This window comes from Mirounga angustirostris, unplaced genomic scaffold (assembly GCF_029215605.1).
Source record: "Mirounga angustirostris isolate CCGP_5_RB_7025 unplaced genomic scaffold, mMirAng1.0.hap1 SCAF_1, whole genome shotgun sequence".
NCBI classification, from domain to species: domain Eukaryota; kingdom Metazoa; phylum Chordata; class Mammalia; order Carnivora; family Phocidae; genus Mirounga; species Mirounga angustirostris.
The window spans coordinates 12,113,786-12,138,899 of record NW_026991709.1 but is presented as its reverse complement, the minus strand read 5'-3'; the positions used below and the strand labels follow the sequence as shown (position 1 = coordinate 12,138,899).

Below are 25,114 nucleotides of genomic sequence, written 5' to 3'. Positions count from 1 at the left end.
TAAAAGGAGGCTTCTGAGACTCTGACTCTGACCAGTGCCCGGCCCTAAGGAAGCCCTCCCCCGGGGGGTGGGGGGTGCTGCACCTTGCTCCCAGCAGCAGGCCTCCAGTCCGCACAGCAGCCTCAGTGAGCCAGATGGGCCTGCCCAGCAGAACAGCCTCCCTCCAGACGGCCCCAGCCTGCCTGCCTTTGGCCCTGGTGTGAACTGGCAGAAGTGTTGGTTAGCCGGTTGAATAAGGAACTGGAACGAAGGTCCTCCTGAGCTCAGAGCTGTGGAGACAGTGGGCCTTCTGGAAGTAAACAAGTGGCCACAGACTCTTGGTAACGCGCCTTTCAGAAGAAGAGCTGGCCACCATTCCCGGAGATTGGATGTGCTTACCGAAAACATGGTTTGAATTTCCTGCTCTGAATTCTGGAACAGCAGGTTCCAGAACCTTTCTTTCCACCTCCTGGGCATTTTCTCATTCGTCTTTCAGTCTCAGAGAGAGGCCCATCGTGATCGTGTTTTCTTGCAAGAGAAGAGGCTCCTGCGCTTGTGGTCCCCAGCCCTGTCCTGTGAAGTGCCTGCTTGGGTTGTGCCTCCCAGGTCACCCCAGGACGGGGCTCTGACCTTGGTGGTGGATCCCCAGGGGCGGGTGTGATTTGGCTGTTCGTGGATTTCCTGGTCTGGGGGTGGGCCTGGGGATCTGCATTTTAAGCGGGACCTTGGTGATTCTGATACTGGGGGTCCTTGGGAAACACTGCAACTCTTTACGAAGCCCAAAGGACGTGTCTCACCCTCCACATGCCTTTGGGCTTTGCACACCTGGTGTGGGGCGTGGGCGTGTGAGTGTGTGCACGTGTGTGGAAGTTTACCAGGCCCTCCCTTGGTACCAGTGCATGTCTGGGGTGAATGCCTGTCCCGTGGCCACCAATTCAATGTTCACTTAGGGACTGTATGGTTATTTAGCCCTTATTCCTGAAGAAGACAGTGGGGCCCAGACTGTCAAGTTAACCTGCCCAGCCGCACCTGCTTATTAGAGATAGAACACGAATTCCAGTCGAGCCGGACTCTGGCACCCGGGCCCCGTTCAGAAGAACTGGAATCTGCAGGCCCCAAGCCTCTCTTTCCTTCCATGGACGGTGTAGCTGGTGCCATATTTAGTGAAAGGTGGGGGTGAGGGGACATGCCTGGAGACCCTGGTAATAACCATTCCTGTACTTTGACAAGAACGGAGTTATGTGAATGGTTTGATGACGTGCATTTGAATATTGTTGTAATCAGATTTTCTCTTTCAACCCTCCCCCATTTCTCTCTCACCTCCGCCCCCTACTCTCACTCCCTGCCCCTTTCAAGACTCTCGCGCCCAGCTGCCAGCTCCTCGAAACCCGAAGGTTCACCTGTACAATGCTGAGCAGGTTCTGAGTTGGGAGCCGGGGTCGCTGAGCAATGACACAAGGCCGGTGGTCTACCAGGTGCAGTTCAAATAGTAAGCTGGATCTTTCTGTTGGCATCCTTACGGGGAGTGGTGCGGGGGGGCTGGGGGCCAGCCGATCGGGCTTGCCTCTTGGCAGGATTGAGGGCAAATCCACTGGAAGCAGATATTTCTCTTGTACTTTTAAAATCTCGGAGGACAGGGCGCCTGGGTGGCTCAGTCAGTTAAGCGACTGCCTTCGGCTCAGGTCATGATCCCGGAGTCCCGGGATCGAGTCCCGCATCGGGCTCCCTGCTCAGCGGGGAGTCTGTTTCTCCCTCTGACCCTCCCCCCTCTCGTGCTCTCTCTTTCTCATTCTCTCTCTCAAATAAATAAATAAAACCTTAAAAAAAAAAATCTCGGAGGACAGAGATTTCACCACCTCCCACTCACACGAAGGCTTAGACAGTATTGGTGTCAGAGACTCGGCTGCCTCCCCACAGGGCTTCTTAGTTGGGCGGGGAGACTGTTCTCACTGGTTTCAGGAGAGGTGTGTAGAAGAGGGCTTCCTGTCTAGAAAGGGCAGGAGGCACCTTGTAGCCTTCATCTTCTTCAAGTTTGAAAACCTGGTTATCGAACTTTACGGGCCAGATTTGACCTACTAAGGAAAGTATTCACTTCATTACTACTAATTCTCGATTTCTAAAAGGGGTTTTCCATTTCACACATTCTTCTGGCCCCTCATTCTCTCGCTCACCCGCTTTCACAGTTTATCATCGCTCGGTGTGCAACAGAAACGCGTAAGGGAAAAAGAAAGGCAGAATCGAAGTCCTCCGTTGTTACGTGTTTACCTCGTTACATAGGTTAAGAGAAGACTAAGTTAAAATTATTGGCCGAGTCATTTTATATTACCAGTTACACAAAATTTAAGGAAATGGTAATGCTCAGTGCTTGGGAGAGTGTGGTTGATGGAGATCGTGCTGGGTGAGGACGCGTTCGCACAGCCCTCCAGCAGAGTCATCCACCATAGAGCTAGAGACACAGAAATGTCCACGTCACTTTCCCCCTACGCAGGTAATACAAGCCCCCTTCAGAAAAAGAAAAAAAAAATGGGGTCCCCGGGTGGTTCGGTCAGTTAAGCGTCTGACTCTTGGTTTCAGCTCAGGTCATGATCTCCCAGTTGAGGGATGGAACCCTGAGTCGGGCTCTGTGCTCAGTGCGTAATCTGCTTCAGATTCTCTCTCCCTCTCCCAAAACTCTCGCTCTCTCAAATAAATAAATAAAATCTTAAAAAAAAAAAAAAAAGGAAAGGAAAAAAAGCCACTGGTATTCGTGAAGATAGACATTGAAGTATAAATTCATGTCCATCTGCAGAAAAATGCCAAATTGTGTCATGTTAACTAGTAGTTGAACATTAGGCAACTATTAAAAAGGATAATCTGGTAGTGGTCGCAACTGTGTAAAATTTGGACCATATCTGTGGTCAAGAACAGGGAAGGAACCTGGAAAAATTACGGGCACTTCATTTGTAAGAGGAGTGCGTCTCCAGGTGACTTCTTTTTCACCTTTGAATGTCCATTGTAACAACATTTGCTTAATAAAAATCGATTCTAAACCAGGGTTTAGGGGTCATCTCTGAATTACATTTAGCTGTTTCTCAAATAAGTGCCAATAATCTATTGTAAGCAGACCAGTCCACGAGGACCAGCTATATAATTTGTGGGGCCCAGCACAAAATGAAAATGGTGCAAGGCCCCCTGTCCAGAATTACTGAGAACTTCAAGATGGCGACAGCCGAGCATCAAACTGAGTGCCTCCTCAGAGGGGGGCTTTGTGCCCCTCCATGGGTCACGAGCCCGAGAAGCTGGCCCTCCTCAGCATTCAGTAAACATGATGTCGTAGAACTAAACAAGATTTCGGTGACAGGAAGTCACAGCTGATATCCTGACTCACATCCCTTAGCCTTGAAGGGGGAAGTACATCTCTGGGTCGACAGAGTTCAAGAGATAGTAGAAATATTCCTTGAAGGCTTTGACAGTTTCCTTTCCCAGACTGACATGTTTACTTCGTTTCCCTTTTGGAAAGCATTTTGCAGGTGTTTTTTTCAGGATAGAGGTTGGTTTTGGTAAAAGAAACAAAGGATGGGGTGAATGTGAACGTCCTTCTTTGGAAAAGTTGAGGGGTAATGAGAAACTGAAACCAGGGCTGGTCTTGTTTTCTTTTCCAATCGCAGATTTGATGAGAGGCGGGCCTTTGCTCTTGTTTTGTTTTTAGAGACTTTTACATGTTTGGGACATTTTAGCGACATGAAATAATTTCATTTTGAGACTTGTGGGACTTAGAACTTTTCCATCCTGTTTCTCTACAGTAAAGCGTTACTGTAATTAGAAATGAAGGTGCCTGTTTTCTGACAGTACAGCAACCAAAGCCAAAATTACACTGAGCACTGTGGGAAAATGTCAAGTTTAAATCAGGGGTTGCAGAGAGTGTGGCCTTCAGGCTGTGTTTGACCCCCAGTGTTTAATTTTTTTTTTTTTTTCACTTAGTGCCAACATTAAAAAATCTGGAGATTTCACTTTGAGAAAACTTGACCTGACCAGCCCAGTCTTCTGAAAACGTTTTTTTATTTCATTTTATTTTTCTGATTTTAACAGCAACACGTGTTCTTTACAAAAAGGCTAGAACACCCAGAAAAGTAGAAAGAATAAAATTTAAACAACCTAGTGCTCTACAGCCCAAGAATAATCCCTGTTCTCCTTCTGGCGTATTTCTCTATAGACTTTTTTCTAAATGCATGCACTTGGTTTGAAAATGTGCTAGGGTATGCGTAAAAATGAAACAAAACTGGGGTTACGCTTTTGGGTGCTGCTTCCTTTTTTTTTTTTTTTTTCAAGATTTTTTAATTTATCTATTTGAGAGAGAGAGAATGAGAGACAGAGAGCACGAGAGGGAAGAGGGCAGAGGGAGAAGCAGACCCCCTGCCGAGCAGGGAGCCCGATGCGGGACTCGATCCCGGGACTCCAGGATCATGACCCGAGCCGAAAGCAGTCGCTTAACCAACTGAGCCAGCCAGGCGCCCCCCCCCCTTTTTTTTTTCAACCAAACATAGTTAAGTGTATGAGCACTTTTCCTCCTAATGGTCTCTGTGTAAACATTTTTACTGCTCATTTTATTAGATGATGCATCACACATGATGTATTTAACGCTTCCCCACTTGCGGGTGTAGACGGTCACCAGCTTGGGTCCTCGTACATAAATCATCTGATTGTTTTCTTCATTTGTAGCAGAGGGATTGCTGGGTCAGAGGGGACACTTGCCATTTTTGGAAGTGATCTAACAGAGGCCAAACAGTGAAGTCCATAGTCGCCCAGGTGTGGAACCTGGCACCATTTACATGGTGCTTCCTGGGCACCAGGTCCTGGCTCAGGCACTTTCCTAATGTCGGCTGGTGCAACCTTCATGATCCCTCGGGGAGGCAAATACCATAATTTATCCCCATTTTATAGATAAGGGACTAAGGAACAGAGAGGCAGGTGATGGGGATTTGAACCCAGGTCATCTGGCTCCAGAGTCCATGTGTTCAACCACCATGCTGTGCTCCCTCTCATGATGAGGGCTGCTTTCGAACTGAAATTCAGGGTCAGAGGCAGTCCATGATGGATACATGGTGAGGGGGCGCCCGCTGGACTGTCGGGGTGAGACTCGGCCACGCCCGGGCCACGACAGGAGGCCAAGTCTGGCGGTGGGCGGAGCCGTGCTCGAGGCCGGGGTCACTGAAGTGCGGCCAACATCATCCCCTTATTTACCCCCTTTGCGAAGAGAGGGGGAGGCGGCCTCCAGAACGCAGCTTCCTTTTCCGCACTTCCCCCTGAAACTGCTGTCATGGGCCAGCTGTCACTTAAATTGGGAGGGTTTGTCCCCCCTTAGGCCCCTTTGTGGAGAAACATTGTTCAAAAGCAGTTCTGAGACAGGGCCAAGAGTGGAGGAGAGGGGAGGATGGGGAACAGGAGTAGTCCATTCCCTGGTAAGTCGGGAAATGAGCCTTTGAAATGTGGGGAGCCTTTTGCCCAAGTTCAACAGCTGGGATCTGCAGGGGAGAAGGTTAGAGTATCTCTAAGTATCTGTATAACTTTTTAAAGATCGCTTACCCCTTCTAAAGCACACCCCTAATCTAAGACGGGGCTACATGTGCTTAGGGGGATCCCCCTCCCCAGTAGAGTCTGGCCCCTGGGGCTTGGTGGTAATGTGAGTATGGCAGCATCTTCCACGGAAGCCACGGCCACGCATCTTGAAGTGGCCTTCATCTTGCCACTGGCCACTTTGACAGAGGAGTCTCCAGTCAGGGTCAAAGGCACCCTTAGAAGTGTGGTGTGTGAGAGCTGGTGGCAGGGATCCCCAGCCTCGTCTCTTCTGTCTCCCCAACCTTGCTTCCTAGGCCAGAGATGCTGTGGGGCGCATAGCCTGTCTCTACAGAGCACACAGCCTACTGCCCCCCACTGAGGTCCCTAGCAGCCACCTCTCTGGTTTTTCTCAAGTCTGTCACCTAAGCACAGAGATTAAAGCTGGAGAGTAGAGTTCCATGTGGGGGTGTGGCATTGGGACTCTGGGGAATGCATTGTCATTTACAAGAATATGTGACCTCGTATTTAGCAGGGTTTTCTTTTTTTTTTTTTAAAGATTTTATTTATTTATTTGACAGAGAGAGACACAGAGAGAGAGGGAACACAAGCAGGGGGAGTGGGAGAGGGAGAAGCAGGCTTCCTGCGGAGCAGGGAGCCCGATGTGGGGCTCGATCCCAGGACCCTGAGATCATGACCTGAGCCGAAGGCAGACGCTTAACGACTGAGCCACCCAGGCACCCCTTAGCAGGGTTTTCATACGGGTGATGCAAACTTTAAATGGGCAGCTGTGGGATAAAACAAACTCCACACCAGCAAGAAGCATGAGTGGGGTTTGTATGAACACGGTATCTTTCCTAAGACATTGGCTACAGAGGCTGAGTTTGAAGAATCAAAATCAGTTGCAGGACTGAATGGGAAATGTCTGATAAGAGACTTGCATCCAGAGTATATAAAGAACTCTTACAACTCAACAATTAAAAGACAACCCAATTAAAATACAGAGAAAGGGTTTGAGTAGACAGTTCTCCAAAGAAAATATACAAATGGCCAATAAATACATAAAAAGATGCCCAACATCAATATTCATCAAAGAAATGCGAATTTAAGGGCACCTGGGTGGCTCAGTTGGTTAAGCGACTGCCTTCGGCTCAGGTCATGATCCTGGAGTCCCGGGATCGAGTCCCACATTGGGCTCCCTGCTCGGCGGGGAGTCTGCTTCTCCCTCTCCCACTCCCCGTTTGTGTTCCCTCTCTCGCTGTGTCTTTCTCTGTCAAATAAATAAATAAAATCTTTAAAAAAAAAAAAAGAAATGCGAATTTAAGACCACAGTGATCCACCACAGCACCACCACTAGGATGGCCATAAAAAAAAAAAAAGAGGCATAATGACAAGCGTTGGTGAGGATGTGGAGAAATTGGAACCCTCGTACATTGCAGCTGGGAGTGTAAAATGGTGCAGCCACTTTGGAAGACAGTTTAAAATAAGAGTTAGACCCATCAGTTCCACTCCTAGGCGTTCAGCCCAGAGAATTGAGAAGTTATTTCCACAAAGAAATTTGCACGTGAATATTTCTTAGCGTTACACACAACAGCAAAAAAGTGGGAACAGCCACCATGTCCAGAAACAGGTGAACAGAGAAACGGTATGTACTCTAAGTGTATGCTGGGATCGTGTTCGGCCCTCAGAAGGGGGCTACGGTATGACGCATCACGCCTGAAAACACGCCAGGTGGAAAGAGACAATCAGAAAAGACCATGCCGTCTATGAGCCCGTTTGTAAGAAATGTCCAGGAGAGGCAAATCCGTAGAAACTGAAAGTAGACAATTAATGGTCGCCCAGGGCTTAGGGGGTTAGGGCACAGTGGGGAGCAAGTGCTAATAGGTACGGGGTTTCTTTGGGGGACTGATAAAAGCACCCTAGAATTGATCATGGTGATGGCGGCACAGCCCTTCGAATCTGTACACTTTAACTGGGGTGGAGTCTTCGGTCTGCAAGTTGTATCTCAGGAAAGCTGCTTATTAAAAAATCGGCTCTGGGGAAACCGCTGGCTGTGGCAGAAGAGAGAAGTCCGTGAAGTGAAAGCCTTTTTTCCTTTGCAGCCCCTCTGACAGTAGGTGGTACGACACCAGGGACATAGGCGTGGACTGTATGAACGTCACCACGACGGAGTGTAACTTCACCCCAACTAGCCTGTCAAATGGTTTCCCACCACATTTCAACGTCTCTTTACGTGTCCGAGCTAAGTTGGAGGACCTGGTTTCCCCATGGCTGTCAGTGCCTTGGTTCCTGTACTATTGGAATGGTAAGAGAACTTGGCTGTAAAACTTCTTTATCATTTAGGCTTTCTTCACTTTACTCCTCACTGAGAAGTATGGATTCCATGCACCCCAGTCCTGTCTCTGACTCCGCATAGCCAGCAAACAGGTGGGTATGACGGTCAAACCCCAGGACTGAGCATGGAGGCTGGTGCTGGAGGAGTGTGATTTGCTAGACCAGGGGCTGGCAAACCACAGCCCGTGGGCCACATCCAGCCCACCAACCTGTTGTTGTAAATAAAGTTTTAGTAGAACACAATTTCACCGTCTTTTAATAACGTATGGTCTATGGATGCTTTGGGCCACAGCAATAGAGTTGAACAGTTGCAGCAGGGATTGTCTGGCCCGCGAAGCCTAATTTACCAAAAAAGCTTGCTGGCCTCTGGGCTGGATGGGACACTAGCATATTGGCTTCAGTGATCCCCCTCATCTCTTCTGACACAACTTCCTTTATGTTCAAGAAAGACTTTCATTCAGCCTTGAACAGTGCCTGGCACAGAGCGGATATGCCGGAAAGCTTGGTTGAATGAGCAGATGTGCTCCCGGAAATCGGAAGAGGGCGTAAGAATCGACAGATACTAGTTTGTACATTCGCTCCTTCCATGATTCATGTCTCACATGGTCAGCTGTGTCCCAGGTTTCTTCAGTGTTTATGGTTTAGGCAAACAAAGTATGGGATCCTGACTCAAACAGAAACAGAGGTAGAAGACAGCTGAGGAAGTTTGGTCACTGTGTAGCTATTTGATGATCTAGTAAGCGATTATTGTTAGTTTATCTTAGGTATTATCATGGTATTTTATGTTTTTAAAAGCGGGGGTCCTATCCTTTAGAGACACATACTGGAGTTTTTACATGAGATGATGTGATGTTTGGGGTTTGTTCAAAATAATCCAGAGAGTGGGAGGGCTGAGGGAAAGGGGGATGAGAGGAACAAAATTGGCCATGACCTGACGGTGGGTACAAGCTGGGTGACAAGGACGTGAGTTGTTGTCTTGATCTGACCTCTCCTTCCTACGTGTTTGAGGTTGTCTGCAACAGGAAGCTAGGAAGAAAAATCAACAGTGTGTGCCAGGTGATGCAGGGATGGAAAGAGAAGACAGCGCAGTCCCCTCGAGCTGGGCATTTACTGCGGACAAGTCACCTGTCCTTGCGCAGAGAACCAGCACACATCTGAGCTATGAAATGCCACCTAGGTGGGAACTAGCTAAGAAAGAAAGAGAAAGTAATGGTGGTCCCCGGGCCTGGCCCGGGAGAAGAGGAATGGGAATGGAAGCAGGGCCTGTTGTGGAAGTCGTCGGTCCGGTGCCGGGCATCGGCGGCCCCCCGTCCTCCCGGCCTGAGCCAGGCAGCAGCGTTCCCAGGTGGTCCCCGGCTCACTTGTAAAGTCAGGCGTCCTCAGACCCCATCCCTGTGTCCAACACTTGTGCAGTTGGGGTGCGTAACCAACACGACGCTTCACTGAGCGTGTGCGGGGCGAGGAGGAGATGGCTGCAGGGGGCAGGCCAGCGCGTCACGTCGACCTAGGTTCAAATCCCAGCTCTGCCCCTTACTGGCTAGGACTCTGGGCCACTGCGATCACCTCTAGGCTTCTGTTTCTCCCTGTGGGAAACGAAGATGACCTTCTTGTTGCCTGGTGTACAATAAGAGCTTAGTCCATGGAAACTGCTATCAAGCCATCTACGGATAATTGAAATTCCCCTCAATGTGTTGAGAGAAGGCAGATTGTTTCCTGCTCGAGACACAGGCTCATTCCCCCTCAAAAAGTGCTTCATTGATCGAAAAGGGCTAAGAGCTGCAAGCATTTATTCACACTGTACATGAGACCCAAGAAACCCATGTCATAACCTCTTGGCACCTGTCACTTGGTATCAGATCCTGGATCCAGAACTCTCAGAAGGGCAGGTCTCTCCGCACAGACCTTCCAGGGACAAAGTGACTGGTCACAGCTGACACCCTAGCTTCCAGGCCCACTGCCATGTGTAACTCACAGAAAAGTCTAGAGGACATGTCCTACAGAGGCGAGAGGCCTGAGGCAGGCGGCCGGGCCCTGCTGGTCAGCATCTGCGAGCAGGGATCACAAAAGCTTCTGGCCACCTGCAGCTAATCCGCTAACGTGGCTCCGGCTGGTGGGGGGCCAGGCCGGCCCGGTCTCTGTCTAGACCTAGTTCCTCCACCACAACCCATGAGACCGGAAGGCATGCTGCAAACCCTACAGGGACCAGTTCCTTTCTCACAGAGTAGGGTGGCTCAACCAGATGCCAGAGCCTGGCCCAGCCGGGGGGAGCCCGGGCGAGAGCGCGGAAGGCATGAACAGCCACGAACACAACTGTTCACAGTGATCCGATCGCCTGCACGTGCAAACGGTGCATGAATGGGCCGCTCAGAACTCGTGGGATCCGAGCTATATTCAGTCTGAAGTGCTTGTTTGATACACGCTGGAACCCTTCCTTAACGCACTTCATGACTCACAGTCCTTGGTTGTCCCGTGAACTCTATGAAAAGCTTCAACAAGCAGACTTCCGATGGCAACATCTCTCTGGGACTATTTTTAAACATAGTCTGACAATAAGCTGGGAGACACGGATTTAAAGGTTGATAAATACCACTTTTGTTCATTTGTAAAGAAATTACAAGAATGTATATTAAAAATAAATCTACAGAAGAGATACGTGGTAGGTAAGGGTAACAAAATCCTGTCCCCTTCTGCATGGACCTCTGATCTTTGGTTAACCTGGCCGTTTCTCTGGAAGCCTGGTCAAGGTGGCTGTCAGCTATGTTCCTAGGCAGCGTCACTTAGGGCAAAATGAGCCCTGACTGATAACCTGCACCTCCCTTGGGGTCATCTTAAATACCTGTTAGGGAGCCATGTCTTTGCTGAGCGCAGCAGTTGTCATAACTACGTGTCCCTCACGGGGGCTCTAGAAACTCTTCCTGTTGGCGGAAGAGATACTGGCTCTTGGGGCTTTTAAGCCTGGGAGGCTCCTGTACGGGCCTGTTGTGGGTCTCACTCTGCCTGGAAGCTGTGTCCTGGGGTGGGGGTGCGGGGGCGGGCGGACAGACTGGCTCTGGGCCACCACGGGGACGCCTGCCACCGAAGATGAGAAGCCCCTGGTGCCGCACCGTGGTCCCGCTGGTCTTCCTGCCCCCATGGCCTTCCACGTGAAGCTTGTGCCCAGAGCAGTCTCTGGGAGTGTTGTGTGCCTGAATGCGACCTCATTGTATTTGTAAGTGTGTGTGTGTGTATACACTATATATGTAAAATTATGTGTGAGAGGAAAAAACAAGATGAAATCAGAGAGGGAGACAAACCATAAGAGACTCAACTCTAGGAAACAAACAGGGTTGCTGGAGGGGAGGGGGGTGGGGGGATGGGGTAACTGGGTGATGGGCATTAAGGAGGGCACGTGACGAAATGAGCACTGGGTGTTACACGCAACTGATGAATCACTAACCTCTACCTCTGAAACGAATAATACACTATATTTTAATTAACTGAATTTAAATTGAAAGATAAAATTATATGTTGTATGTATGTGTATATATTTACATGTATATTTTGTGTTTGTGTTCGTTACTCTATTTCAGTTACCGTTGGACCTCCTGAGAACGTCTGGGTGACCCCGGGAGAAGGCTCCCTGATCATCAGATTCTCCTCTCCCTTCGACATCCCTGCCTCCCTGGCCACTTTTGTGTACTATGTCCATTACTGGGAAAAGGCAGGAATCCAAAAGGCAAGAGCATTTTTCTACTTTGTGTTGATTTTCTGATACAGCAAAAGTAAGTAAACTGGAAACTGGACAAGGAGGACAGAGCCTCCCAGTGTTGCCTTAGTCTGAGCCCCGAATCAGGTTTAATCCTTCCCTTCAAGACCCGAGCTTCTGCTCCCTATGCTGAGCCTTCCCTTCTGCCAGGTGGCTCTGAACTCCCCTCTCTGCCTGACAGCACGCCATTCCCGTTGTTTGGGGTGCGCACGGAGCCCCTGGGGCCCTCTAAAGGCTGGAGAAGGTTTAGAGGGCCTGTTTCTACAACAAGGAATCCATCCCTGCAGTCTGCAAGGTTTATATAAATTACTCCGGTTTGAGTGATTTACAAAGAGAGCATGTGTGAACAGGTGAAAAGTCTACTGGGAAGAGAGAGACCCTTCTAGGGAAGAGGGCGGAGGGTGTGGGAAGGTTCGGGATGTCTGGGGGACTGCAAGTGCTAGGGTCCGTCGGGAATGCAGGAGGGGCTGAGGTGCGTGAGACCGGCAGGCCCTGGTCAGCCCTACATAATACGAGGGAAGATGCTGGCCTTCAGTCCTCTGCAGTGCCTGATTATCCAAGCTGCATATCATGAAGTTTTATTATCGATGTAAGCTTCAGGGTTTCCTAAACTCAACAGTATTATAACCATTTTGTTTTGTTTGTTTTCCGGTTTTATTGTGATATAACTGACATTCATTACTGTATAAGTTTAAGGTGATTATAGTCTTTTTATAATAATACGAGCTGATGTTTATCGAGAGCTTTCTTTGCATTGGGCCCCGGGGCCAGGCATTTTAGATACATCATCTCATTTAATCTTTGTACCTAGCCGTGTCACAGAGAAGGGAACCAACTGGTTGAATAAGTTGCCCAAGGTCATCAGCTGACAGCTAGCACATCTGAGCCCAGAGTTCATGTTCCGCAGTTTTTCTTTTTTTTTTTTTAAGATTTTATTTATTTATTTGTCAGAAAAAGAGAGCACAAGCAGGGGGAGGAGCAGAAGGAGAGGGAGAAGCAGACTCCCTGCTGAGCAGGGAGCCCCACACGGGGCTCCATCCCAGGACCCTGGGAACGCTCAACTGACTGAGCCACCCAGGCTCTCCCATGCTCTGCAGATCTTCTCCCACATAGTTTATATGTGTATTTCCTACTCATTTATTTATGGTGAATCTTAAAACATTGAGGAAGGCAAAACTCACTGAAGAATAGACTCTTATCATATGGGGAGAAAGGAACTAACCATTTCCCCAAATGAAGAGGTCAAGGTCTGGTCAACTGGAATAGAGAAGGCCTGGAAGATTCCAGAAGGGATTCCCCTTTATCCCATTCCACCAGAGCAGCTATACTTTGGACTTCTGTGAACAAAAGATGCTAGGGCTCAAATGAGTCTGAGAGCCTCCAAAATATCTCCATTCCAGCTAAGAGTCCGTGTCCCCAAGACCAGCCCCTGGATTTGCTGGAAGGACCCACGGGACTTGGCATATGGTTGTATTCACGGCTATGGCTTATTACAGAAGGAGGGCACAAAGCAAAATCAGCAAGGGGAAGAGGCACATGGGCCAAACTCCAGAGGAAGCCAGATACAAGCTTCCAAGAACCTTCTCCCGAAACAGACAGGACACACTTAATTCTTCCAACAACCAACTGTGACAACATGTGAAGTGTTGTCTACCAGGGAAGCTTATCAGAGACTCAGTGCCCAGGGGTTTTACTGGAAATAACAGGCCTCTTCTCCCTAGCACAGTTCAAAATTCCAGACTCCTAGAAGGAGAGCAGGTGGTCAGCATAGAAAACATTGTTTTTACCATAAGCCGCCAATATTTGTTAGGGAATGGTGGGGACATTTCTGGATTCCAAGTTCCCAGATGCCAGCTATGGTTAGCCTTGCAAGCAGGCCCCCCAAGGACAGCGGTCTCTGCAGTCTGTGATTCTAAATTCTAGAAATGCCAACTGGCGGCAGAAATAAACCCAAAGGAAGTTTGTACTTAAAATTGCTTCATGTGGTGGGGCGCCTGGATGGCGCGGGTCGGTTAGGTGCTGGACTCTTAGTTTGGGCTGAGGTCATGATCTCTGGGTTGTGATCTCTGGGTCATGGGCTCGAGCCCTAGTAGGGCTCCACGCTCAGCAGGGAATCTGCTTGAGATTCTCTCCCTCTCCCTCTGCCCCTCCCCCACCACACTTACTCTCTCTCAAATAAATAAATAAATGTTTTTTAAAATTGCTTTATGTGGCATCCCAAGCAAAAACTTTTCTCCTCTGCCCTGGCAGTCCATCACCATTAAACAGAAGAAAAAAAAATCATCTATGATCCTACTATTCCTAAGTAATGTGATTATTTTACATTTTTAAAAATAAGATGCTCTCAGGGGCGCCTGCCCCTTAAGCGTCTGCCTTCGGCTCAGGTCATGATCCCGGGATCCTGGGATCGAGCCCCGCATCGGGCTCCCTGCTCCGCGGGAAGCCTGCTTCTCCCTCTCCCGCTCTCTCTGCTTGTGTTCCGTCTCTCGCTGTGTCTCTCTCTGTCAAATAAATAAAATCTTAAAAAATAAATAAATAAAAATAAGATGCTCTCTACATACTATTGAATAATCTGCCCGTTTTCAGTCAACGCTATCGCAGCCTCATCTCCATGTTGCTGAGCATATGTTATACCACCTTCTCAAATGACTAGCATTTCCTACTACATCTCAAAATAGGAAAGCAAGCCCCTTATGAGAAGTCCTGTACTGCCACAAAATATCTTTCCCTCCTTTGGGAAAGGAGGAACAATGCCGACTTTGTCCAGGAGAGCGAGAAGCCGTTGACTAGAGGGATCCAGGTGGGGGGGTTGACGAGGCCTGAGGGCGGCGGCGGCAGGGACAGGCCAAGAGGAGGAGACCGAATCCTCAAGAATCTGGAATCCAGCTGTGTCCCGATTACACAACTCACGAAGATCATGTTGACCAAAACTGTGTAAGAGGCACACAGCACATTCAGTTAAAACTAAAAGCAGACTCGGAACTAAAGGAACATTATTTCCCACGATGATTTTTTTTTTCTGTTCGTTGACTAGCTTGAAGTATCTAGAATACATTAACCGTGAAGTACAAAATAGTGATACAAAGTCAATGCACTGGGCATTGAAGCAATTTTATTTTTTTTTTAAAGATTTTATTTATGTATGTATTTTAGAGAGAGGGAGCGTGCAGGGGGGGAGGGAGAGGGATGAGCAGACTCCCCACTGAGCATGACGCGGGGCTCGATCTCACCACCCTGAGATCATGACCTGAGCTGAAACCAGGAGTCGGACGCTTAACTGACTGGGCCACCCAGGCGCCCCACGGAAGGAGAAAAGTCCATCCCAGACATAGGGGTTTGCTCAATTCCAGTGGCAGACGTCCTGTGGCTGCAGTGGGCCCTCTGAGGCCTCACAGCCAGAAACACAGCTCTAAAGCCATCAGCGTCTTTCTCCACACGGTTCACCAGCTTTCACACATAAAATGTGTCCACTGCAAGCCAGTGACTCTTTCAAAACAGCAGCTCCTGGGGCGCCTGGGTGGCTCAGTTGGTTAAGCGACTGCCTTCGGCTCAGGTCATGATCCTGGAGTCCCGGGATCGAGTCCCGCATTGGGCTCCCTACTCAGCGGGGAGTCTGCTTCTCCCTCTGACCCTCCTCCCTCTCATGCTCTCTGTCTCTCATTCTCTCTCTCAAATAAATAAATAAAATCTTTAAAAAAAAAAAAAAACAGCAGCTCCTTCTTCTTTGGTGATGGAAACGTCGGAAAAGCTAGAAGTGGCTCAACCACGTCTCTTTGGGTCATTTTCACACGTGCCTGTTGGCGTTTTTTACGTAGGTTAAAGGTCCCTTCAGGAGCAACTCCATTGTGCTGAATGACTTGAAACCCTTAAGAGAATACTGTTTACAAGTGAAGGCGCATCTGGTTTGGACATACTACAACAACATCTCTAGACCCGGACATTTAAGCAACATATCTTGCTACGAAACAACAATGGATGGTAACATGTGCCTTCTTACGTCCTTTCTGAGCTGGGATAAGAATCCTCCCCAAGTAGTGAAACCGGGGCTGGCTTACGAGGTGGAGGGCGGTGGGAGGGGGGCGACCCAGAAAGAAGGCACGAGAAGCCAGCACGCAAGTAGGTCTAACCAGCTCATGCTGAGATCTACAACGGGAACACCGCCGGACAGCTAACACAGCTTGATTTTAGGATTGCTTGTACTAGTTACACACTCGAGCATGTGAGGCTGGGCGGAGGAGGGACAGTATGTGTCCATCTCCCAAGGACATGGACACGATCTAAGCAGTTGGCAGGTGAAGAGTGAGCCGTGTTTGTATCATGTGTGGGATGGGTCTCTTGTTCACTCTCGTGTCATCTTTTTTAGCCACTACTAAGCTTCAACAAGTCATTATCATTGCCGTGGGTATCTTTCTGTTGCTGTCGGCGCTGGCGGGGGCCTGTTTCTTCCTGGTCCTGAAATACAAAGGCCTGATAAAATACTGGTTTCACTCTCCGCCAAGCATCCCGTCACAAATCGAAGAGGTACGTGTGCACATATCCAGTGGGTGACATGTCAGCCCTCCATGACCCCCTGGTAATGCCGAGGAGTGCGGCACTGGACAAAGCCATGGACACACAGAGTGGAGTTAGAGGTGGTTCAGGGTAGGGGCGCCTGGGTGGCTCAGTCGGTTGCGTGTCCGACTCTTGATCTCGGCTCAGGTCTTGATCTCAGGGTGGTGAGTTCAAGCCCCGAGTTGGGCTCCCTTCTGGGTGTGGAGCCTACTTAAAAAAGTGGTACAGAGTTATTTGTACACCCCTGTTCATAGCAACATTATTCACAACAGCCAAAAGCTGGAAGCAACCTAAGCTTCTGTCAGTGGATGAATGGATAAACAAAATGTGGTCTGTCCACACAGTGGAATGTTACTCAGCCGTATAAAGGAAGGAGGTTCTGACTCACACAACGACACGGGTGAACCTTGAGGATATCATGCTAGGTGAAATAAGCCAGTCACAGAACGACAAATACCGTGTGATGCCACTTACATGAGGTACTTAGAGGAGTCAGATTCACAGAGACTGAAAGTAGAGTGGTGGGTGCCGGGGTCTGGGTGGGGAGGGGGAGATGGGGAGTTAGTGTTTAATGGAGACAGTTCTCATTTTGCACAATTAGAACAGTTCTGGAGATGGTGGTGAGGGTTGGATAACCGTGTGAATATATTTTATACCATTTGGTTAAAATGAGGGTTGGATAACCGTGTGAATATATTTTATACCAAACTAGTTAAGATGAAAATTCTATGTTATGTGTATTTTACTGCAACTTAAAACAATTTTTTTAATGGCGTGAGGTTGGTGAAAAGGGTGGCCTGGTGTGGCCAAGCTTAGGAGCGCGTGAGACCTGCGCCTTGTGGAGAGAGCCCCCAAGACGCCTGGCAGAGGGTGGGAAGGCGGTGAAGCCAGGGCTCTAGGCATGAGCTGTGCACTTAGAAGGATTCTAGAGTAAACGCACCCAGGGCTGTGAGTACAGAGCCTTCCCCACAGAGAGCTCACCAGATGACACTGGTATTTTGAAAGACCTGAGGAAGACGGGTGGACCAGGTCTCGCGGGAAGTTGATTTCCTGCACAGCAACCCCCCTTCCCCGGCTCTGTGCAGTGGCTGAGCCCTCCAAGGAGCTGATGGAAGATTATTTAAAGGTATTTGTTTCTGGAGGTTTATTAGCAGTAAAATCGGAGTAAAGATACTGGAAACAGAATCTTACTCTGTTACATCTAGAAGGAACAGGTGTTAGATAAGGTCCAAGTCTACAGAGAAAGAGTAGTGCTTCTAGAAATAGAACTGGAGAGGTATTTAAAGTACCCAGACATGGGGCGCCTGGGTGGCTCAGTCGGTTAAGCGACTGCCTTTGGCTCAGGTCATGATCCTGGAGTCCCGGGATCGAGTCCCGCATCGGGCTCCCTGCTCGGCAGGGAGTCTGCTTCTCCCTCTGACCCTCCCCCCTCTCATGCTCTCTCTATCTCATTCTCTCTCAAATAAATAAATAAAATCTTTAAAAAAAAAATAAAGTACCCAGACATAACGCAAATTACATGTGAATTTCCCCACTAGAAAACTCCAGACAGATACTGCATGATTCGACTTACATGAGGCATCTAGAATAGTCCACCTCCTAGAAGCAGGAGTCGAATGTGGTTGCCGGGGGCCAGGGGAGAGGGACCCAGGGGGATGCTGTTCAGTGGGTATGAAGTTCCAGTTACGCGGGATGAGTAAGTTCTGGACATCTGCTGTGCATCATCGTACCTATAGTTAGTACTGCATTGTGCACTTAAAAATTTGTTAAGAGGGTAGTTACCACACACACACACAAAAAAAACCCCTTCCCTGGTTAATACTTCACACAATTACAGCCCTCAACGGGTCTCAGAATCTTACTTGCGTGGATCTCTCTCTCACAGAAGAACCACCAGCGGGTCCCTATGAAGTGTATTTACTTCTAGCTGGTCCTTGGGGGCGTGGGTCTAAAACAGTCTTTCGGTTCACTTTCCTGGGAAAGTGTGAAAAAGAGACATCAAAGGGCACTGAAGTTACACGAGAATAATAAATCAGGTTTTGCTTATATTTCTGAGGTTTCAGAAGCGCACATGATTGGCTTATGTCCCTCTTATCATCAGTCAGCTCAGCTCACTGCGCGTTCCGGTGTCTCTCAGCACATCCGGGAGCGAGGCGGGAGTTTCTCGGTCCCTCAGCAGTGAAGGGATGGCTCAGCCTGGAACAGAGGCTGGAGGGAAGGGGCAGGTGGGGCGCCCTGAGGCCCCCTCTGTCTCTCCTTACTTCTCTGCTGGGTGTGTGTTGTGTGAGGTGGAAGCGACTGGCGGGTGGAGGGGCTGAGGAGAACACTGGCGACCTTTCCCTCTTTTCCCCTATGAGGGGTGACCTGGAGGCCCCTCATCCTCCCTCGCTGGAAAGTCAGAAGAACGGTCCCCAAGCCGGCACCAAGGGCAGGAAGTCACAACGTGCTTTTCCCCGAGGTGTGGTGTGCCCTGGGCTGGCCCTTGGGTTCCCGTTAAGGTCACTGCTGATGTGAGGGGTGTTCTCATTTGGTAGGTTGTCTCGGGGGTGGGCAGAGGCAGGCACCCCTGAGTAAGGCAGGACCGTGCCGAGTAAACGTCAAGCAGAAGGGCTGCTGGTTGCCCTAATAAACTAATGACGCTCTTGGTTTTCGACCTTTTCAAGTATTTAAAGGACCCGAGCCAGCCTATCTTAGAGGCCCTGGACAAGGACACGTCGCCAACGGATGATGCCTGGGACTCTGTGTCCATCATTTCGTTTCCAGATAAGGAGCAAGAAGACGTTCCCCAAAGCACTTTGACCCAAGACTCTGGTCCGGTCTGCCAGCCTGTGGGACAAGAGCTCTGAGCCGAGGAGGCTGCTGATGGCCCTGGCAGGACTCTCTGGAGCCCAGTATTCTGTATTCCTGTCCCCAAAAGGCCCGTCAGTGCCTGGGAAGACGTAACGGGTCTCATGGGGGCAACAAGCCTCATTTTTTTTAAGAGTTTTCTAATCATACACGTTTCCAGAATGATTCTACAGAGATCGCCCCGAAAGATTAAGATTTCTCTTAAACACTAAAAAGACGTGTAACGATTTGTTAGCAAAGCAGCTCTGGCATGCCTCTGATGCTTTGTTAGTCGGCAGCCAGGACCCGGGGTCCCCTCCTTGAGGCAGCCCCGCGGGCAGATCACGTCACCTGTCCCAGCCTGTCCCAAGAAGGGACATTAAGTGGCCCTTCTTCATATCCAGTCACCCGACTTAAAATGTGATTCTTCCTGTAAATAGTTTCCTAGTGATTTAAGCCTTTTTTTTTAAGCTAGTAATAAAAGACTGTGTAATTAACTTTAAAAAAAAATCAATGTGAAGTTTCTGCTTTCCACTTCACTTTCTTATTTTGGCCTTCTTTATCTTCTGCCAAGTTTCACCTGTTTAAAATTCGTCTTTCTAAATTTCTGGGTTGTTTTTTTTTAAGATTTTATTTATTTATTTGACAGAGAAAGAGACAGCGAAAGAGGGAACACAAGCAGGGGGAGTGGGAGAGGGAGAAGCAGGCTCTCCGCTGAGCAGGGAGCCTGATACGGGGCTCGATCCCAGGACCTCAGGATCATGACCTGAGCCAAAGGCAGATGCTTAACAGACTGAGCCACCCAGATGCCCCTACATTTCTGTTTTCTTTTTTTTTTTTTTAAGATTTTATTTATTTATTTGACAGAGAGAGACACAGTGAGAGAGGGAGGAAACACAAGCAGGGGGAGTGGGAGAGGGAGAAGCAGGCTTCCCGCCGAGCAGGGAGCCCCATGCGGGGCTCGATCCCAGGACTCTGGGATCATGACCTGAGCCGAAGCCAGACGCTTAACGACTGAGCCACCCAGGCACCCCAACATTTCTGTTTTCTTTTTTTTTATTATTTTTTTTTAAGATTTTATTTATTTATTTGAGAGAGAGAGAATGAGAGAGAGCACATGAGAGTGGGGAGGGTCAGAGGGAGAAGCAGGCTTCCTGCTGAGCAGGGAGCCCGATGCGGGGCTCAATCCCAGGACTCTGGGATCATGACCTGAGCCTAAGGCAGACGCTTAACGACTGAGCCACCCAGGCGCCCCAACATTTCTGTTTTCTTAAGAAACCCCTGGTAGAGCTCCCAAGGCCTCATGGTCACTCAGTGAGAACTGTCTCCGTGCGTCCCTCGATTCCTTAGGAAAGTCTAAAGGGCACTTTCAGAAGCTGCATGAGCACGTCACCAGTGATGACTCATGTATTGACCAAGACAGGGGCTTGTAGGCAGTAAAGAGAATTGGCTAACCGTCAACGGTGATGATACCCACCGGGTATGATCGTGTAAGTATTGACAGGTTCTTTGGTTCAAAGCCTTTGGATTAAAAATCCATTTCTATGACTCTTAGCATTTAGGAAATGGACGGTAGCCATGTGTCCCCTCCCCCAACACACACACACACACACACACACACACACACCCAAGTGATATACTTGCAGTATCACTCAGGGTCTGCTTTACAAAGAAGCCCCTCTGGCAGCCAAACTGGGAAGAGAAGGCAGTGACTGTAGGAATAAGAAGCTTCTAGCACTCTTTGATGGGACCACCTGTGTCTTATTTGGGGCCTGTGCTACTGGGGAGGAATTGGCCCTGGGGCTGACCTTCTTTTTTTTTTTTTTAAGATTTTATTTATTTATTTGAGAGAGAGAGAGAATGAGAGACAGAGAGCATGAGAGGGAAGAGGGTCAGAGGGAGAAGCAGACCCCCCACTGAGCAGGGAGCCCGATGCGGGGCTTGATCCCGGGACTCCAGGATCATGACCTGAGCCGAAGGCAGTCGCTCAACCAACTGAGCCACCCAGGCGCCCGGGGTTGACCTTCTAAGCAAGCACTGCGTGCTTGGCTGTCCAGAGTGATAAGAGATAAAAGGACCCCACCCACAGCCCCCACTCCATGCAAGTCCTCCTGGGAGAGATCCACTTTATCTATTCGGTGCACACTGTCGTCGGGACCGGTTTGGAGGAAGAGCTAGTAGGTGGAGACTATGAACCCATACCTCGGATCCTTTAGGGGATTTAAGAGAGAAGAGCTTCCTCTTTGGGGCCGTGGGGTGAAGGTAGGGTAGGAGGACATGCATGTGTGCAGCAGAAAGCAGGCTAAGAGTTTGAGCCCAAAAGAGAGGGGGGCAGATCAGTTCTGCTAGAAAGTAAGCCACCTACGTGTCCCCCTGTGTAGAAGGGAGTTAGTTCCAGCTGTCCGGGGACCAGATTCTGATAAGGCTGAACTGGCTTCAGGGCAGAATCGGTCCAGTGGCTTGCAGCAGGAGTTCACTGTGGTCCAGGCCCAGAAAGGCCCTTCTTAGTTGAAGGCAGTGGCTGAAGTCCGTGACAGACTCAGAGGCCAAGCCCGGAGCCAGCACTGCTCCCAGGGGCCTGCCTGGGGCCAGGCTGGCCAACATTATTGCGTTAGAGGGGAGAGGGCACCAATAACACCAAACCCGCTTCACCACCCTAACTCGGTAAACACCCCAAGGAGGTGTGGGGCTGGCCTATGATCCAGGGGGAGAAGGACAGGAATTAGCTGAGGAAGATTCTCCTTTTCTAAATATCTGCCCCCCAAAGCACCTAGATCTACTTTGTAAAATGAAGGGCTAGTCAATGGAATTCATACTTACACTAACTTGGGACTTCAGTTTCTAGTCAAGCTAAGTACCTAACCATAAAATGAGTCAGAAGCAACCTTATAAATCATTTACAACAGGGCAAACTGCAAGCCATTCAGCAAATCCAGCCTGCTCCCCCTATCTTTGAAGCTAAAAATAGTTTCTACACCTTTAAATGGTGGGCGGGGGAGGGGATCAAAAGAATAGTATTTCATCACACATGAAAAGCACATGGAATTTAAATTTCAATGGAGCCCAGTGATGCTCACTCACGGCTGTACCATCGCTGTTTGATTTTGCACTGCTCAGCAGAACTGAGGAGGCCTACGGAGCCTAAAATATTTACTGTGTGCCCCTTTCCCAAGAGTGTTTGATGCCCCTTGATCTCTACAATGAACTGTTCGCTGTACAGGAGAAAACAGACCCATTCCCATTATTTAAGTGTATACAAAGTCCCTGCAAGAAGCCACGTGACGCTGAGATGCTCTCACTCAGGGCTCACATTCAGGGCTCATTATCCCGGAGGAGAGGGATTTAATTCTTGCATGTACTGCACAAAGCCCCTTGCGGACTATGTCCTAGAGCCGGCTGGAGGCAGAGTTCAGGAGCATGCGGGTCAGTGTGGTGGCAAGGGGGCCCTCTACCAAGAATAGGGCCCCCAGAGATGATGGATTCGTTGGAACAAGGCCACCTCTGGCCTATATTTGGGTGAATTAGACATCCGACTTGCAAGACATTTTGCTTTCAAGCGCCACGGATTTTCTAAGTAAACCCAAGTAAACCAAGTAAACCCAACTCTGGGGGTCCTGAGCTGTGCATAGCGCCCCCTGGGGGCCCCACGGTGCCCGGCTGCGCAGATTGCCGCCAGATCCTCGGTCGGGGTGGTGCTGAGGCCCATGGGGTGAGGAGCCCTGGGCATGGGGGTAGGGAAGGGAGGCCCGCGTCCAACGAGCAGGAGTTGGAGGCAGGGGGTTGCAGAGGGAGAAGACTCTGTATCTGTAGGACACGGGCTGATGCACTGGAGAAATGACCACTGCCAGGTCACCCACCAATCGCCAGTGTGGGAACAGCTCAGTCCCTAGCTGGTGCTTGGGGCAACCGCCTTTATGACTCTTATTTCGTTTACAATCACTTATTTCTGTCCTTAGTGGTTTTGTGTTTGTTTTTTAAGATTTTATTTATTTATTTGAGAGAGAGAGCGAGTACAGTGGGGGCCAGAGACAGAGGGAGAGAGAGAGAGAAGCAGGCTCCCCGCTGAGCAGGGAGCCTGATGTGGGGCTTGATCCCAAGACCCGGGATCATGACCTGAGCCGAAGGCAGTGGCTTAACCAACTGAGCCACCCAGGTGCCCCTGTCCCTAGTGTTTTTGTTTTTTTCTTAAAGGTGACCTAAGTGAGAATTATCCCTTTATTGGCTAATCCACTGCTTTTTTTTTTTTTTTAATATTTTATTTATTTGACAGAGAGAGAGAGCACACAAGCAGGGGGAGTGGCAGAGAGAGAGAAACAGACTCCCCGCTGAGCAGGGAGCCCAGTGCGGGGCTCAATCTTTGAGGCACTCCAGGCACGCCTCCCCCCACAAAATCAGTTTGCTGTATGCCAAAAAAAGCCTGTATTTTAGATGTGAGTATCCCACACTGTCCTTGCCATCTGGTGGGAGTGAGAATCCAGCTAGGCATTTCCCAGGATGTAGTCGGACCCCTGCTCTTCAGTGCTGCTCATAGACCCTCTTTAGAAGCAAGGGCTCTCTGATGGGGGCACAGTAGAAGGGATTCCTTCCAGCCGTGGTGGGGGAAGACGGCTGGCTGCCCAGGGAGGCTCACAAGCTGGTCAGGGCAGGTACTAGTGACCCGGGTGTGGGGTCTGCCGTACGCTGCTGGGGGGGGGGCTCTGGGCAGGGCCGGCTCTTCACAAGCCTTCTGGGAAGGCTGAGAGCCACGCTGCCTAGCATTCTATCCCAGGGGAAAAACACAGGCCATAGTGACTTCTCTGGGCCCCCCGATTATTAAAAAAAGGGGAGAGGCAGACCCCCAAGTCTTATTTACATACATGCCCCTACTTAAAACATAAATTCACTTACAACAGATGGTAACTATTTTTCCTTGTAACTAGTGCTATGAATTCACAATTTATATTGAATATGAATATGAATTAGACTTGTTTCATTTTTGCATTCGGGTATTTGATACAGTCGGTGTGGGCAGTAAGTGTAGTTTTTTTAGAGAAGACCTAAACCCTTGAAGAGCTGTGAGCCCAGGTAGGACCCCGAGGTCCTTGTGAATGGGCAGGTATAAGGGCTGGCATACAATTCAATGAATCAATTACAGCATTATGTTTCTTAACTAGTTTCTTTCTGAAATGTTGCTGTGAACCTTCGCATGACTGTGTGTACCTCCAGGGTCCCCCAAACACTTCTCAAGTGGCCAGCCCCACGCCAATGACGACGTCCCACAGTCAAGGCCATACATACACCTGCAGAGGTTGTGCAGTGCACGACCCCAGCAGTGCCATGTACATACACAGAAACAAATGTACACAGCACATATTAATAATCCTGATTTGTAAGCCCCTGAAGTTCCAAAAATACATTCGGCTCCTCTGAGACTTGGAATTTTCTCAGGAAGGACTGTCAAAAGTAATGCTGAGGTTTCCATGTTAACCTGCAAAATCAGATTTAAACCTTAGTATACACCAGGGGTGCCTGGGTGGCTCAGTCGGTTAAGCATCTGCCTTTGGCTCAGGTCATGATCCTGAGGTTCTGGGATCGAGTCCCGCGTCTTGCTCCCTGCTCAGCAGGGAGTCTGCCTCTCCCTCTGCCCCTCCCCCTGCTTGTGTTCTCTCTCAAATAATAAATAAAATCTTTAAAAATAAATAAATAAAACTTAGTATACACCAAATGCCACCAGTAGACTTTAGATGGTAACGTGCATTTCCTTTCTACACTGTTTTCCAGACGTTTTCTATGAGAATGTTCCTTTTTATAATGAAATACTATCACAAATTTCACATATAATGAAAGTGCAGGGCTCTGGCCTGAGAGAAACTAGGATGTAAGGGACGGAAAACTAGCAGATTTCAGGATGCGGCTTGACCCCCTTCCTCTCTCGCCACCCCCACCTCCGCATCTGGGTTTATCTACAAGTGGATGAGAAGCGTTTATATATGTAAGGGAAGGATTATAATTTGCTACACACAAATGTATATCCCATCCGCCCTGTCCCAAGACCCCTACTTTCATTTGACTCCGCATAATGCCGTTGGTAAACAAATCGGAGTTTGTTCTATTTACTAAGTTAATCAGTCGCTGTCCCCACAGGTTACCTAAATGAATTACAAAGGA

General features: G+C 49.1%; 2 protein-coding genes across 8 annotated transcripts in view; one reads left to right on the top strand and one right to left on the bottom strand.

Annotated features, from left to right (window-relative positions):
- Nucleotides 1-25,114, top strand: IFNGR2 (interferon gamma receptor 2). Of its 2 annotated transcripts, none has more exons than XM_064579279.1 (7): nucleotides 1-423; nucleotides 1,336-1,468; nucleotides 7,614-7,816; nucleotides 11,415-11,560; nucleotides 15,406-15,568; nucleotides 15,954-16,111; nucleotides 25,091-25,114. In XM_064579279.1, the coding sequence occupies exons 1-7, from the start codon at nucleotides 369-371 to the stop codon at nucleotides 25,097-25,099; spliced, it is 867 nt and encodes a 288-aa protein (XP_064435349.1). In that variant the 5' UTR covers nucleotides 1-368; the 3' UTR covers nucleotides 25,100-25,114. The 2 variants fall into 2 exon arrangements, with proteins under 2 accessions (XP_064435349.1, XP_064435348.1); XM_064579278.1 differs by lacking the exon at nucleotides 25,091-25,114 and adding an exon at nucleotides 18,805-19,477 and having other exon boundaries at nucleotides 16-423.
- TMEM50B (transmembrane protein 50B) overlaps nucleotides 14,154-25,114 on the bottom strand; it is a 51,378-nt gene continuing 40,417 nt past the window's right edge. For 3 of the 6 annotated variants that reach the window (XM_064579323.1, XM_064579294.1, XM_064579289.1), the window contains exon 7: nucleotides 14,160-14,520. In XM_064579323.1, coding sequence (XP_064435393.1) covers nucleotides 14,253-14,520 — 268 coding nt within the window. In that variant the 3' untranslated portion in view covers nucleotides 14,160-14,252. Of the gene's footprint in view, nucleotides 14,521-25,114 lie in introns of all 6 variants that reach the window. The other 3 variants (XM_064579295.1, XM_064579302.1, XM_064579287.1) reach the window with 3 other exon arrangements.